The sequence below is a fragment of the Tetrahymena thermophila genome (assembly GCF_000189635.1).
Source record: "Tetrahymena thermophila SB210 genomic scaffold scf_8254587, whole genome shotgun sequence".
Lineage (NCBI taxonomy): Eukaryota > Ciliophora > Oligohymenophorea > Hymenostomatida > Tetrahymenidae > Tetrahymena > Tetrahymena thermophila.
The window spans coordinates 465,521-480,137 of record NW_002476358.1 but is presented as its reverse complement, the minus strand read 5'-3'; the positions used below and the strand labels follow the sequence as shown (position 1 = coordinate 480,137).

At 21.0% G+C, this 14,617-nt stretch overlaps 3 protein-coding genes across 3 annotated transcripts; 1 reads left to right on the top strand and 2 right to left on the bottom strand. All coding sequences in view use genetic code 6, as the record gives it.

Moving 5' to 3' along the window:
- Positions 1–1,236: 1,236 nt before the first annotated feature.
- Positions 1,237–7,370, top strand: TTHERM_00389870 (hypothetical protein; the record flags this gene model as incomplete). Its single annotated transcript, XM_001019392.2, has 10 exons — positions 1,237–2,886; positions 2,956–3,219; positions 3,278–3,732; positions 3,792–4,341; positions 4,401–4,893; positions 5,098–5,239; positions 5,290–5,405; positions 5,458–5,826; positions 5,876–6,292; positions 6,808–7,370. The coding sequence occupies 10 exons, from the start codon at positions 1,237–1,239 to the stop codon at positions 7,368–7,370; spliced, it is 5,019 nt and encodes a 1,672-aa protein (XP_001019392.2).
- A 1,537-nt stretch (positions 7,371–8,907) lies between these two features.
- Positions 8,908–10,098, bottom strand: TTHERM_00389860 (XIAP-associated factor 1; the record flags this gene model as incomplete). Its single annotated transcript, XM_001019391.4, has 1 exon — positions 8,908–10,098. Exon 1 carries the CDS (start codon positions 10,090–10,092, stop codon positions 8,908–8,910), a length of 1,185 nt encoding a protein of 394 aa, XP_001019391.2. The 5' UTR covers positions 10,093–10,098.
- A 2,739-nt stretch (positions 10,099–12,837) lies between these two features.
- On the bottom strand, positions 12,838–13,529 carry TTHERM_00389850 (cytidine deaminase; the record flags this gene model as incomplete). The annotated part of the gene is made up of 2 exons (XM_001019390.2): positions 12,838–13,311; positions 13,368–13,529. The coding sequence occupies 2 exons, from the start codon at positions 13,527–13,529 to the stop codon at positions 12,838–12,840; spliced, it is 636 nt and encodes a 211-aa protein (XP_001019390.2).
- Positions 13,530–14,617: the final 1,088 nt, after the last annotated feature.

Genomic DNA, 14,617 nt, shown 5'->3' with positions numbered 1-14,617 from the left:
AATAATTTCATCAATGTAATTATTAAAATATTTATTATAAAATTTAAAAAAATTTAAATGCCTCTCAGCCGCAGTATTCTTTAAGAAAAGATTTAAATCAGTTAATTTATTCATAAATTATTTTAATTTGTAATTTTAGATTATTAATTAGATTAAATTAGAGGTGGTCTATTAATTTTTACATATAATTAATTGAAAAAGAATAAATTTACCAAATTAATATTTTTCTAATAATTAGATTAATTTTTTAAATTATTGTAACTGAAATTCATTAATTTGTTTCCAATTTTTAATGTAAAAATGAAACATTTTAACTACTATTTATCTTTCTTGATAAAATTTAAATTTCATCTTATAAACTACTTTTTCAATTAATTAATGAATATTTAAAATGATGAAGGAATTACTTTGAAAATAAACGTAAAAAATAACTTACTTTTCTTTATGTATGCAAAATAATTTTTAATCAAATGACAATATAAAATAAATTAATTTCTAATAAATTTTATTTAACTTTGGAAAATAAATTAAAAAATCAACTTCACATTAAAATATAAAAAACTCAACATAAAATTTAAATATGATAAAAATAAAAAAGCTTTTGGATTAAAATTCTCTCAATATAATTATTAAAATGTTTAATAATAAAATAAAAAACATATGCCATTCATCCAAACAAAATATAGCTTATGAAAAAACTTAAATCATAAATTATTTGTAAATTCTTTTAATCAATTAGTTCTATATACAGTCTATTAATTCTAAAATATATTTAAATAAAAAAAATAAATCATTTTTTTTCTATCATTTAAATTAACTAATAACTTAAATGAAGAAAAAACGAATTACAATTTTATTAATTAAACACACTAAATTAATTATCAAAATTTTATGAATTTTTTGTATTTATTTACTAATATCAAAACAAACACAATTTTTTCTAATCTTAGTTATCAGTATTAAATATCGGCATGTTATTTAGAGATTTATAAAAAATATATAAAAATTTCGAATATAGGATGAAAAAACCTTTAATCTGTTATAAAAAAATTTATAAAAAATTTACATTCTGATATAGCTTTAACATAATTTTTTATTTTTTGGTTTAATTTTAAAATATCAATATATTTTAACACAGTATTTATTTGTTCTAATCAGTTCTATATAATTTATTATGATTTTAATTAGTCCTTTTAAATCAATATAGAAATTTTTATTAATTTCAACAGATAAATTATGTTTGATAAAAAAAAGTTTTCTCTTCCTTCTGTCCTTCAAGCTGAAGAGAGAAAATCACATTCAATACATTTGCCAAAACAAGAAAAACAAAAAAAGTTACCATAATTTCAGCATTCATTTTAGTTTGTTAAGGAGCTTCACCCTGCTACTTCAAGAAACAATGAAAAAAGTTTTTCTTCAAAGCATTTTAATTTTACAGAATATGATATTGTGAGCGGTAAAAATCCTAATGCTATTTCAGAAAAAACAAGAAATTACATTAAAAATCAAACTAAATTCAAGGATTAAAATTCTTCAACCTAGCAAATACATCCATAGCTCAGTATTTGTTAAGATAATGGCACGATAAAAAATAAAATAGATGATGTAGAATAAAAAATTAACCAAAATGTAGAAGATATTTGTAATATAGTAGAAATAAAAAATGAGTTAAAATAATTAGAAAATGGAGAGAGTTCTTAGATTTAATAGAGTTTAAATACCCCAAAATAAAAAATTAATAAACTTGAATCTTTGTTTATTATGAGGGAAGGTCAAAATTAATAGAGATTACCATAGTAGAGTTCACTGTTGGATTAATATTTTGTTCTAAAAAATGGTTCTACATTATAAAGTTAAAATTCTTTTGAAAAATCATTTCTAAACCAGTCAACTAACAATTTTAGGAACAGCGAAACTAATTAAATATTTAGAGGTAGTAAGTTTAGTATTGAAGAAGACTCTAAAAATAACTTTCATCAGACAAATCCTAATCAAACGAAGTACCTTAAGTAAATAAAGTAACACTCTGATATTCTTGGACAATTTACATAAGAAAAGTATATGAAATCTCCTATTTTTTCCAAGTAAGGTGAAGAGATAAACAATATTATAAAATAAAGTAGAGATCATAGCAATTCAATTCATTTAGCTATGAAAAGTTTTTAAATAGAAAAAGGTAAAAAATTGTTTTAATTTGAGAAAGAGTTGATGAAAATTAAAGAAAATATAATCAGTAAGTCTTATTTTAATTTTCCTAGTAGAATTAATAATACAAAGAGTATTATTAATGATAGCTTAGTAAGTTAAATAAACTAGATGAATGGATTTGAAGAGGAAAAGAAACAAGATATAAATATGATGTAGATAAATTCTATAGCAGCTGCTGGATCAATTTAGTTAAAATAAAATGCAAAATCATTTTAACAAAATTTATTTTATGAACAAGAAAGCAAGCTAAATCAAACAATTATTAAATTTATAACTGACAAATCTATCCTTTAAGATGATTTTATAAAATAAGTATTAAATTAAGAGAATAAAGAAGAACAGTAAAACCCTGCTCTTCATTTTCTGAGGAAAAGATAAATGCACTTTACTTAAAATCCTGAAGTGGTAGATTTATTGGAGTAAATTGACATTCACCACAAGACTCTAAAGAATCTAGGAAATTAATATCAAAACAATCATTCGGATTTCTTTAAGGTAGCCAATTTAGATGCAATTAAAAAAGATATATTAATGTACTAGAAATCATTTGTTTAAAAATCTGATTACAAAATATGCTAAGAGAGGGAAGAATCAAAGCAACTCTAGGATTGGTTAAAAGCAATGATTGACAAAGTTCTTAAAAAGCCTAACAACTCTTTTCAATAAATGTTCTCTGAGGTAATAATATATTTCTATTCTTTATAGAAAGAGCAAATTAAAATGACTTTTTTTTATAAATAATCTAAGCTTGAATTAATTTTTCATGGCTGCATGCAAGAGCTGGTAAGACAAATTTCCATTTAATGCTAAGAAAGAGGAGAAATTTTATGTTAAATTTGGAACCAATATAACTATTTAATTTCTAAGCTATTTTCTATGCACTCTGTAATGCATTCTAGGCAAAACTAAATGGAATATGATCGCTTAAAATTTTTAACGGATGCTGTTGATAAAAAATAATAAGAATTTATGGTATAAATAAAAATAGTGCAGCAGAGATTAGATGAAGAAGTAAAACAAATTTTTATGTCATTTATTATCAATGTATTTACATTATTATTTTTTTTAGTTTGAAAATAATTAAAAAGTCAATGATCAAAATTTTTATCTGAGAAAAAAATTGAATAAAATAGAAAAAGAAAAAAATGATTTATAAAACTAATTCTCTTCAGTGTAGTAAGAATTTAACGAATTACAAACTCATCATTAACACGTTTTAGTCAAATTTACTGAATTAGAAGAATAATTAAACGATAACATACTGCAGTCACTCAATAAAGTACCTGCTTTAACAAATACCATTAATTCTTCAAATTCTTAAAATGAATAAATTAATTTAGAGCTGTTTAATCTTTCTTAAAAACTTTTATAGATGCAATAAGATAAATTAGTTTCACAAAGATTTATTCAGTAACAGCAAAGTAAGTTAAATATTTCTTCTTAATAAAGTAAAATAAATATCAATAAGTAAAATTTTGAAAATACAAATTAACAAATCACCGAAGATAAAAAGACTATAGACAGGTATGAATAAATTTATATTTAATTGTGATAAGATAAATAAATTTATTTATTTAAATTAGTGCTGTTAGTTTAGAAAATGAAATATTTGTTAAGAATTAAGAATAAAAGTCTAAAATTGAAATAGAAGGTATAAATAATGTTGGAATAAATACAAGCTTTAAATTTTTCTTAGATCGGGTCGATGCTTGTGTTAGTACAACTAGTATTTATGAAAATAAAGTATATTTAAATCAAGAAGTCCAGACAGATTAGCTCGAAAAAAGCTTCCAGTATTTAGAAAGTAGAAAGTAGATTAAAAGTAGTGAGGTTTTAACTGATTTAGAATATGAAGAAGTAGTAAATAAGCTGAACAACCATTTATTAGAGATGAAAAATGCAGCTAGAGATAAAGTCAGTCCCGAAGTTTACTATAAAAAGCTAAGAGATTTGAGGCAAGATTTGCTAAATAGTTTTAAAAAAAAGAGAGTCTCTATTTAGGAAATAAAGAATAAAGCAATCAATATTCAAGATTAATAATAAAATATATTTAAAGATGTTTTGCAATAGTTAATTGAAAGTAACTCAACAGTGTTAGAGTAAAAAATTGTAATTGCTGAAAAAGACATCAAAGTATTTTATTTGTTAGATATTTAATTCTTGAAATAGTCTAATTTAATAATTTCAAACAGATTCAAGGGTTGGAAGAATAAATAAGTTCGTAACAGTTAAAAATTGATATTTTAAAGCATACTTACATTGAGAATTAGTTGAACGATTCAAGCTAAAATAGCGAAAACCTAGATTAAATAAGTTTTGAATAAATTATTGAAAGCTCCCACCTTCTTTCTTTTAATCAAAAACCATACAGGTCTTCTAACCAAATATAACTAAGTACATTTAGAAATATAGCAGAAAGGGATTCTCATTATAAAGATTCTAAGCGAAAAGATATTGAATAAGAATTTTAATTGTATCAATAAGCTAACAGCATTAATATTCCTACTTAAGAAGCAATTAAAGAGCAAATTTTGCATGAAACTCAAAATAATGAAGAATTAGAACAAAAAGTTTAGTAGTAAGGTGAAGAAAGCATAATTTAAAATAATGAAGCCACTTCTTTATCTAATACAAATAATTTTAGTAATCATGAATTATCCAATACATCAATTAATAAGATAGAAAGTAAATTAGTTTTTTATTTACAAAAAAAAAATTAATTTTATAATTATTTAAGAATTGTTTAGAAGGTATAAATTATTTATTTAATTGTTTATCTTCCATCAATCTACCGTGATTTCTTTATAATTAAATGTTAACATGATCAATATCCATTATAGAAAAATTTTATGATGAATTTATTTTAACTTTTTTCCCAATTATTACCAGGATAGATATCTAATAAACGTTAAAGCGACATTACCAAGAAGTCAAAGTAAGCAAGTTATTTAAAAAATAATAAAGGTAGTGAAAGAAAATTTAGTATCTAGCTAATAAACACTAATAGGTCTATTTCAAACAGTCCACAAAAGTAAATATTTAATTTTCTTAACTTATTTTGATTGATAATAAAAATAAAAGTTCTTAGAATAAGTGGAAATAGAATTCAAATTTCAAAAAACCTTCTATTTCCAATTAGTTAAATTAGACCAAATAGTAAAAAAGAGATTAATATGTAAGTCCAAAAAGAAAATAAAGTAACATACTTTACTGATAGCAAATAATAACTATAATTTTATTAAATATAAGTTAAAAATAGTAATAAATAAACTACTAAAGGGTAACCCCTGCTCACTAAAGAAAGAGCTTCAGTTTTAGCAAACAAAGAAGCAGCTGAACTTATTCTGGAAACAGCTAAAGTAGTTTTAGTTGAAAATACAGATTATAAGCAAATGAATTAAATTGTAAAAATAATAAATATTATTTACAATGAGTGCATCAAGCAATACAAAAAAGGAGAAAGTGATGGATAGTAGGCTATAATTTATATTTTATATGATTGGTTTTTACATCGTTTTGGAGTGAAAAATATAGCTGAAAAAAAATTATTAGATTTTCTTGTTTAAATTAGAAAATCGGATGACAATCCAAAAATACGTGCATTTGGAAAAATTGTTGGTAAATTGCTCTTATAAGAATAAATAATAATTTATTTTAATAATAAAAGGACTTTATAAAACTGAAATTTTATAGTTTTACGATCTTCAATTTTTCATTAAGTGCATGTCCCTATTTGAGGAGTATTCAAATTTAGCAAAAACAGCTAATATCTAAATAGAAAAATTAAAAATAAATAAATAATAAATAACAGACGCATCTCATTTTTTTTTCGGAAATATTATTTCAAAATAAGGAATAGAAGAATTTATCTAAAACACAGTAGATGAAATTACTTTAGATATTGAAAATTTTAGAAATATTTTAGTTAAAAACTTAATTGCTAATTAGGAATAAAATAATTCTCATGATTTTGACATAGATATCATTTCTGAGAAATTCTTATCACTACATATGCAACTTGAAGAAGTTTATATGTAAAAATATAAGGGAATATTTTAAATTGTTCAGTAAGCTAATTTTATAGGTAAAGAGTTTTAGAAAAATCATAAACTAATATTTTTAATAGTAAAGTGAAATTTGTTGATTAAAATTAAAAATCATCTGAAGATTTGCAAACATTTTATGGTGTTTCACAAAAATAAATTTTTAATTTTTTTTCATAACAACTTGATAGAAAAAAATTACTTTGATATTTTATCTTTATTTCTTTTAAAATGATCTTAATAACTACTTTTAAACTGACTGAAAAAATGTTATTTAAATAAATTTTAATTCAGGCAAAAGCTTAATATTTAGTGAAAATTTTTGATTAATAAGGAAAATAAGATCTTAAAAGCTGATAAAATTGGTTCATAAAAAAATTTTTTAATAAAATGATTTGAGATTTGAAGAAAACAAATACTTTATTTTATTTAAATTAATAAGTGAAAAATTTTCAAAAATTATTGAGAAACTTTAATTTTACAAATTTATTTTTTAAATAATATTTTGAAAAATTATTTTAAATAATTTATTTAATAACATTTTAATTAAAAATAGGATTAGAGGAATTTTTAATTTTGATTAGAAATTTAAATATTAAGGATTTGAAAGAAATAGAAATGGTTTAGATATTTAAATAGAAGGCAGATTAATACAATGATTATCAACTATAAATGAGTCTAAAAAGATTTTGCATGTTATGTTAGGAAAATAAAACCTTATTCGAAAAAGATCAAAAAGATTTTGTAAAGTTTTCTCTTTAAAGTAATAACAGCAGCTTAATAGAGAATAAAATTCATAATGTTCAAGAGATTAAAAACAACTGGGAATTGCTTAGTATTATTATTAAAACAAGATTTATATACTCTAAATCTTATAAAACTGTTTACCAACATATGTTAGATCAAATTTAAAATTTCTTTTAAGAATCAATAAAAGAAGGTGATGAATCATCATTGCAATAAAAAAGGGAGTAAAGTAATCGCATTATGCTAATATTTAGAATTTTGTGTGAAGAGTCACGCAGAAATATAATAAACTATGAAACGAATTAAATACTTGGGGAACCTTTCTCAATGTTCTCAGAGTCTATTCGTTAATAAATACATAAAATTGCATGATTATTTATATTTATTTGTATTTATTAAACAAGAATATTTTATTTCTTAATGAATTGAATTAGATTAAATTTTTCAGTTAAGTTTATTTTGAGTATTAAGTAGCAAATTTTTACAAATGTATATAGATATAGAAATATTCTTTATAATATATTTATTATAAGTTAATGACGAAGATATATTTTTATGGAGATATTTTAAATTTTTTTTTAATGATTTTATTTTGTTTTGGATAGGATTTAATAGATATTATTCTTTAAATATTTTTTATCTTTTTCTTTCATATTTTTTATGTTTTTTTATGAATGATTGTAATATTAATTATGATGAGATAAAAATGGTTTAAGGATTTTAATATTTAAGGAGAAATGAGTGATCTTTCAAAGGAACTAAGATATTTAAATAGTTTATCTAATCTAGTTTTTAAAATTATTTTGATAGAATTTAAGAAGGAGAAAAAATTTTCATTATGAATCTTGTTCTTTATATTTGAAGTTTTGCTTCATGGTGTTTTTTTTTATTTTGATAATACAAATGCTTTGCAGATTAATGCGAAGACTTTCGAGGCAAAAAGATTGCAGCAGAAAATTATTTTAGGGATTTTTTAAAAACTTAAAAAGGTGGTTTACTCCTATTACAACTTTGTTTTGGTTTTAAAAACTATTTTCTGCTTGCTTTCTTTTTCGTATTAATACTTTTTCTTAATTTTATTAAATTTTGTAATTATTAATTATTTTTTATGATAATTAATAGAATCCAATTTAAACAATTTTCTGTTAGAAAATTTTATGAATTTAACTGTCAAAACAATCTTAAGCAAAGCAATTAAATAATTTATTTGAAGAGATAAATATAAAATCTTACAAATCTAATTTTTTAACAAAAAATATAATTTTATTTTTTAATTAAATATTCCAAAATAACACAAAATAAGTATAATTTTTCTTAATAAAATTTGAAAATAATTATTTTACCATTTAAAAAATAATCTTTAACTTTTAAATATTTTAATAATAGAAAGCTTTAGTTCAAAACTATTTTAAAAGATAAATAAAAAAATTATAGTTGTCTATTAAAATGAAAAGAAAATATTATATTAGATGTTATTTACAGATAAATGCGTTCTAATCTAATTATAAAAAGATGCTAAAATATTTGTTTGAATCCAAAATATTAACTTGAAATATTAAGGAAACATCAAATTAATAGTAAATCTTATTAGAAATTTAAGTATTTAATCAATTAATTGTTTTAGAAGTCAGTAATAAAAATATGAATAGAAGATTTACACAATATATAGTAATAAGAAATATAGAAAAAAATTAAGAAAGAAATTAAATTATTTTAGATTTTTATATAGAAAAGATAGATAGAAAGAAAGATAGATAGATAGCTTCAATGATTGATTGATGGGGAATTTATTAATGAATTAAGTAATTAATATTCTTCTTAGACACTATAATTGCTTTCATTCTATTTTTCTAAAGCAATTAATTAATTAATTTGAACAAAAATTTTAGAAAATTAACTCCTATTTTGATCAATTATTCATTTGGCTTTGAAGAATTGCTTGCTATAGTTCAGGATCATCAATAAATTCACCTAACTCCTCCATTTCTTTTTATTCTTTTGTTTTATTATCTGCTGGTTTTTAATACTATGGGAAAACTAAAGGATTGTTCAAGCCTTACTAATATTGTTGTGCTTGAAGCATTTCTTATTACTATATTTCATTTTCTTAATTAAAATTTTGGTAATTGTCTTCCTCATCTTCTTCATAATTATAATTGTAGTCATAATCATCGTAACTTTACTTGGGCTTATTTTAAGTATTTAAGGCTTACTATACAGTTTTATTTTTAGGAGAGAAATCTTTATTTAATTCTCTAGCTAGCCTTTCATCTTCTTCTTCCTACAACTTCTTTAACTAATCAAAATCATTGTTTTCTTGAGCTAATTAAAGTTTACGAGCAAATTCTTCGTCTGCTTTATCTTAGTCATTAGCATTCTATTTAATACTACTGTTTGCTCCTATCTAAACTCGAGCAGAAGAAACATTTGTAACTTATGGTCTATAGGGTTTGATTTCGCTAGGTTTATATTAACCAGGTTTAGGTTTTTAAAAGGCTTAGGTGTGAGTAGGGAATTAAGATTCATAAGGCTACTCTGGAACACCAACACAATTATTCACATGCTCTTCGAAGTTAAAAAGGATAATACTTTTGTTGCATATGAAGCATTCACGTGTCCTTGAGCCACAATTTTATATGTGTTCACCGAATTCTGCACCATTTACATCCAAATTGCAATAAGTACACCTTTATGGCTTCATAACACACTATTATAAGTGCTAATCCATATCCTTAGGAAGGAATGGTTGTGAGCAAAATTTGCATTATTACTTGGTATGCTTTTCCTGTTTGTGGTTTTCTAACTCACGCTTATCAATAAATTCTTCACAGTCTGGGCATTTTCTAATATTTCTAAGGCAATATGCTTCATGTAATTAAACTTTAGATGCTAATTGAGGCTTGTTGCAATTAGAACAATTGACTTGAGTTTCTTCTTCCATTTTAATTTAATTTAATATTATTTACTAATTCAGTATTGCAAAAATTTTAAAACAAGTTTTAATAATTAGTTAATTTATTTTAAGTATTATTTTAATTTTAATCAAATATTTTTAAAACCCATTATTAGGCTCTACTATATCTTATTTACACATTAATCTGTCTCTATATTGTTAAAAATTTCTGCTCTTAGTTTTATTTTTTTTGCTAACTATCTATTCTCAAAGAATTATTATCAAAAAATATTCTAAAAAAAAAGTTTCTACTACAGTTTTTTCTTTCTTTCTATTTCATAATAATAATAATATGGAACAAATTAAGAATTTGTGAAGAAGGATCGATCTATGCTACTACATGTATTCATAAAAGTTTTCAAAATAGGCAACAACTTATCTTTTAAAAATGTAGTTTTAATCAACATTTTACAATTACTCTTTCTAAATATTGATTGATTTTATTAAATTTTACAAATTTATTCAATCAAATAAAAACTTTCTAAATATTTTAAAAATAATAAAAATTTAGTTAAGAAATTAAGAGTTTTTAATTGGTTTTTCTTAAATCTTATTTAAAGAATTTAAGTTAAAAAATTTTTATTTTTATTTAAATTAGTTTTCTTTTAACATTTGAAAAATATTTTTTTATTTTAATATATTTTAAGTGTTTTGGTTTATTTTTATATCAAATGATTTGAAGTGTTTATTTATTTATTATATGTCTAATTCTTTTTATATCATGTATGAATAATCTTTAAGTAATCAATTTTAATTCAAAAAATATTTTATCTAAGAAAGTTATGTTTATTTTAAAAAAAGGAATGAGTAAGTTTTTTGCAAGTAGCTTTTTTAGTATGTGAAGGCTTTTTTGGTATACCATTTTTCATTATTTTTGAAAAAAGAATCGATACTTTGCAACGAAAGATTTGATGTATTAAAAACTACTAAAGTTTGAGACTATGCTATTTTAAAGTATAGTCTGAATCTATGAGGCAATTTATGTGTTGAATATGCTTTACAGAGAATCAAGTAGATAATCTGAATATAGCAGCGCCTGTAATAGATTTGGGTTTTAAAAACTAATTAAATTCCTTTCATAGTTGCAATTTATAGATTGTGTTGTTTTTTTTGTTTTAATTTTTAATTGAAAAAATTAATTATGAAAATATAAGAAATCAAAAATGGGTTTTTAAATTTAAGAAATTAATTAATTTTTCAGTTAAAGTTTTTTAATAAGAAAATTTCTTAATTTATTAATTAATTATAAAAATATATATCTCCAATCCATATGATGAATATCTTATTAAAAATAATCAATTATTAAATATCAATTATCATTTAATATTTACCAAGCAATTTAAAACTACTATGATTTTAAAGGATAAAATAAATTTTTTATATTTTAAAATATCTTAAAAAAGTAATATTTATTTTTTATTTTTAACTATTAGTATAAATTAACTTTAAAAATATTATTATAACTTTAATAAAATAAATAAAAGGTAATATTAATTATTCAGCATATCATCATGATAATGGTGATATTTAATTTCATATTTTTGTTTGTTTAAAATAATATTTTAATATTTATTTTTATCATTAATAATTTTTTCTTTCTCCAATAATTTTAATTTATCAGTTTTGCTATTTTATCTTTTAAATAGTGTTAAATTCTTTTTTTGATAAGTATAAATATATTTTATAAAATTATTATTGTTTTTTCTAAGATAAAATATATTAAAGCAATAAATTATTTTAGGTATAATATTTAAGAATTTATAATAAGATAGATTGAAATTTTTTAAAAAAAAACATAGGTTCTTTTTTTTTTTGTAATTTGAATCTATCAGTTTTACTCTATATTATTTTTATAATATTTGAGAAATGTTTGTTTTTTCACTATAGGTATTTAAAAAATAATAAAATAAATAAAGAAATTTGAAATTTGATCAATTTTATATCTTTATGGTTAACTTTAATCTTAATAACTATTATTGGTTATTCTAAGATAAATTATATCGTATATAAAGTGATAAATTATTTTAGGTATAAAGTTTAAAGATTTATTATAAGATGATCGAAAATTTATTAAAAAAAATAGGTACTTTTTTTTTTAATTCAAATCTCTATCAGTTTTACTCTATTTTATTAAATAATATTTGAGAAATGTTTGTTTTTGCACTATGTACTTTTTTCTAAGATAAAATGCAATGCTGAATACTTAAATTATTTTGCAGGTATTTAAAAAATATTAAAATAAATAAAGAAATTTGAAATTTGATCAATTTTATATCTTTATGGTTAACTTTAATCCTAATAACTGTACTAGGGGGCCTAATTTAAAAAGTAAAAAAAAAGTTTGGTTACAGAATTACATACTATAAATTATGTTAGTCTTTAAATAGATAGAGATTAACTAGTTAAGCCACTTTTAATTTTTAATAGATACAATTCCACAAATTTTAATCAACCTTATAGCATTTAGTAGTCCCCCTAAATTTTCTATACATTTGGATTTGATAATATTTTAATACTTTTCAGCCAGAAGCTATATATACTTTGTATGTTAGATGAAAATACTAAACTAAAATACTATTTAAATAATAATTCTACTATCTAAATACAGTAAAAAGAAGCAATATGTAAAATAGTTGATATTCCAAACAACAAATTATACTAAAAAAACTATATTTAAACAAAATCTACAAAAATATTAAATAAGATGTTATTACTTAAAATAGCATGAATTTATGATTATGATAGGTAGTACCTGTCTTTGAGGCAAATAAATAAATAAATAAATATTTTTGATTAATTATTTACGCTAATAATAAAATTATAACACTATACGTAAATATGTATATACTTTATAAAGTTTAGTAAATTTAAATTTAAATAATAAAATCAGCAGTTAGGAGAACCAAATAAATCCTTGGGTCCGAAGGCTCCTGGAAGGATGCTTTCAAAATCAGTAATTTCATAGAGACCATTATCATTAGAGAGAACAACAATTGTTTTTTCATTTGAAAATTCTCCTATTACTTATCTACATGCACCGCAAGGGCTACCAACTTTTTCAGTTTTACAGTTAATAACTATGAGACTAATAGACTTCATACCTTTTGTGACAGCAGAGATAATAGCATTTCTTTCAGCACAAATAGTTAATCCATAAGAAGCATTTTCGACATTAACACCTTCATGCATCTTTCCATCTTAGTCAAATAAAATACAGCCAACATGGAATTTAGAATAAGGGCAGTAAGCTTTCTTTTTTACTTCTTATGCTAATTTAATGTAGGATTCTATTTCTTCAATCTTGTAAGGACTAGGATCTATCTATTTGTGGGTGAACTTTCTTTCTGATGACATTTTATCCTATTTTTTCAAACATTTTTTTACATTATATTCTACGATATAAAACTTAAAATTACTTGTTTTTTTTTTTTGGCTTTAAAAAAAGGTTTCTGTTTTTAATTTTTTTGTTATTTAATTAAATAATAAATAAATAGAAGATACAGATTTCTTTTTAAATGATTGATTTTTTTACAAAACTGACGTATTTAAGGACTTTTTTTTACTTCTTATCGATGCATTATCTTAGCTGGAATCAGACTATACTCATTTTCTTTAGATTGAATGAAAAATATATAGATAAACTATTCTTATTAATAAGATTATCACTTCAAGAGCACAAGCTTTAATAAATGTATTTTCAATCATTAATAAATATTTTTTTGTATTATTATTCAATTTTAAATTATATATATTCTTATTTTATTTTACTAAAAATTTAATCTAATTCACAATGAGGAATTTTGAATAATGAAAAATTAAAATACACCAAAAAAATTTAAATCATTTACTTTTACTCTCACAAAAACAAGCAAAAACTTAACTTTATCTAAAATATCATATGTATAGTATTTATCAAGGCATGATATGAAATTTCTCTATGAAATATAGAATCCCCTATTTTTTGAAAACTTAACTTTACTTAAAGAATTTTAGTTGTAAAATATATCTTCACTACTTTAAATTTTTTAAATTTCAACACCTTATCTTTTCTTTAGAATTGAAATCTTAAAGCATCTTTGGTTAAAATATAATTAGAATTAATTCTTTTAAAGATTTTATAAAATCTTAGAACATCCAAAGAATATTGATTACTTTAAAAATAGGTATTTTCTTTTGTGTCTAAAGTTTTTATTAGGATTATTGTAAATAAAATTTAATTTAATTAAATTTTTTTCATGGGAAAGAAAATCTTTTATATAAATTATAAAAACAACTTTGACTGAGAAGTTTTAAATTGTCTATCAAGAAAAAAAAGAAAAAACATAATAATTAATATTTTCAAAAAAGAAAAAATAAAACAAAACAAAGAAAATAAATAAAAAGTATAAATTAGATAAATTAAAATATGATCACTTAGTTTTTTAATCTCTTAAAGTCCTACCTATCCATTAATTTTTAAGACTTCTAAATAAATAAATAAAAAAAGATAAACGCGAGTTGTAGTCAAATATATATATTTTATATAATTTGATAATTGTTTATCTTTAAATGTATTTTAGTGATTATTTATTTTATTATTAATCTAATTTATACTTAGGAGATTATCTTCTTACAGGAATATCAAAAACCACAAAAACAAACAAACAAACATAAATTTAAAATATTT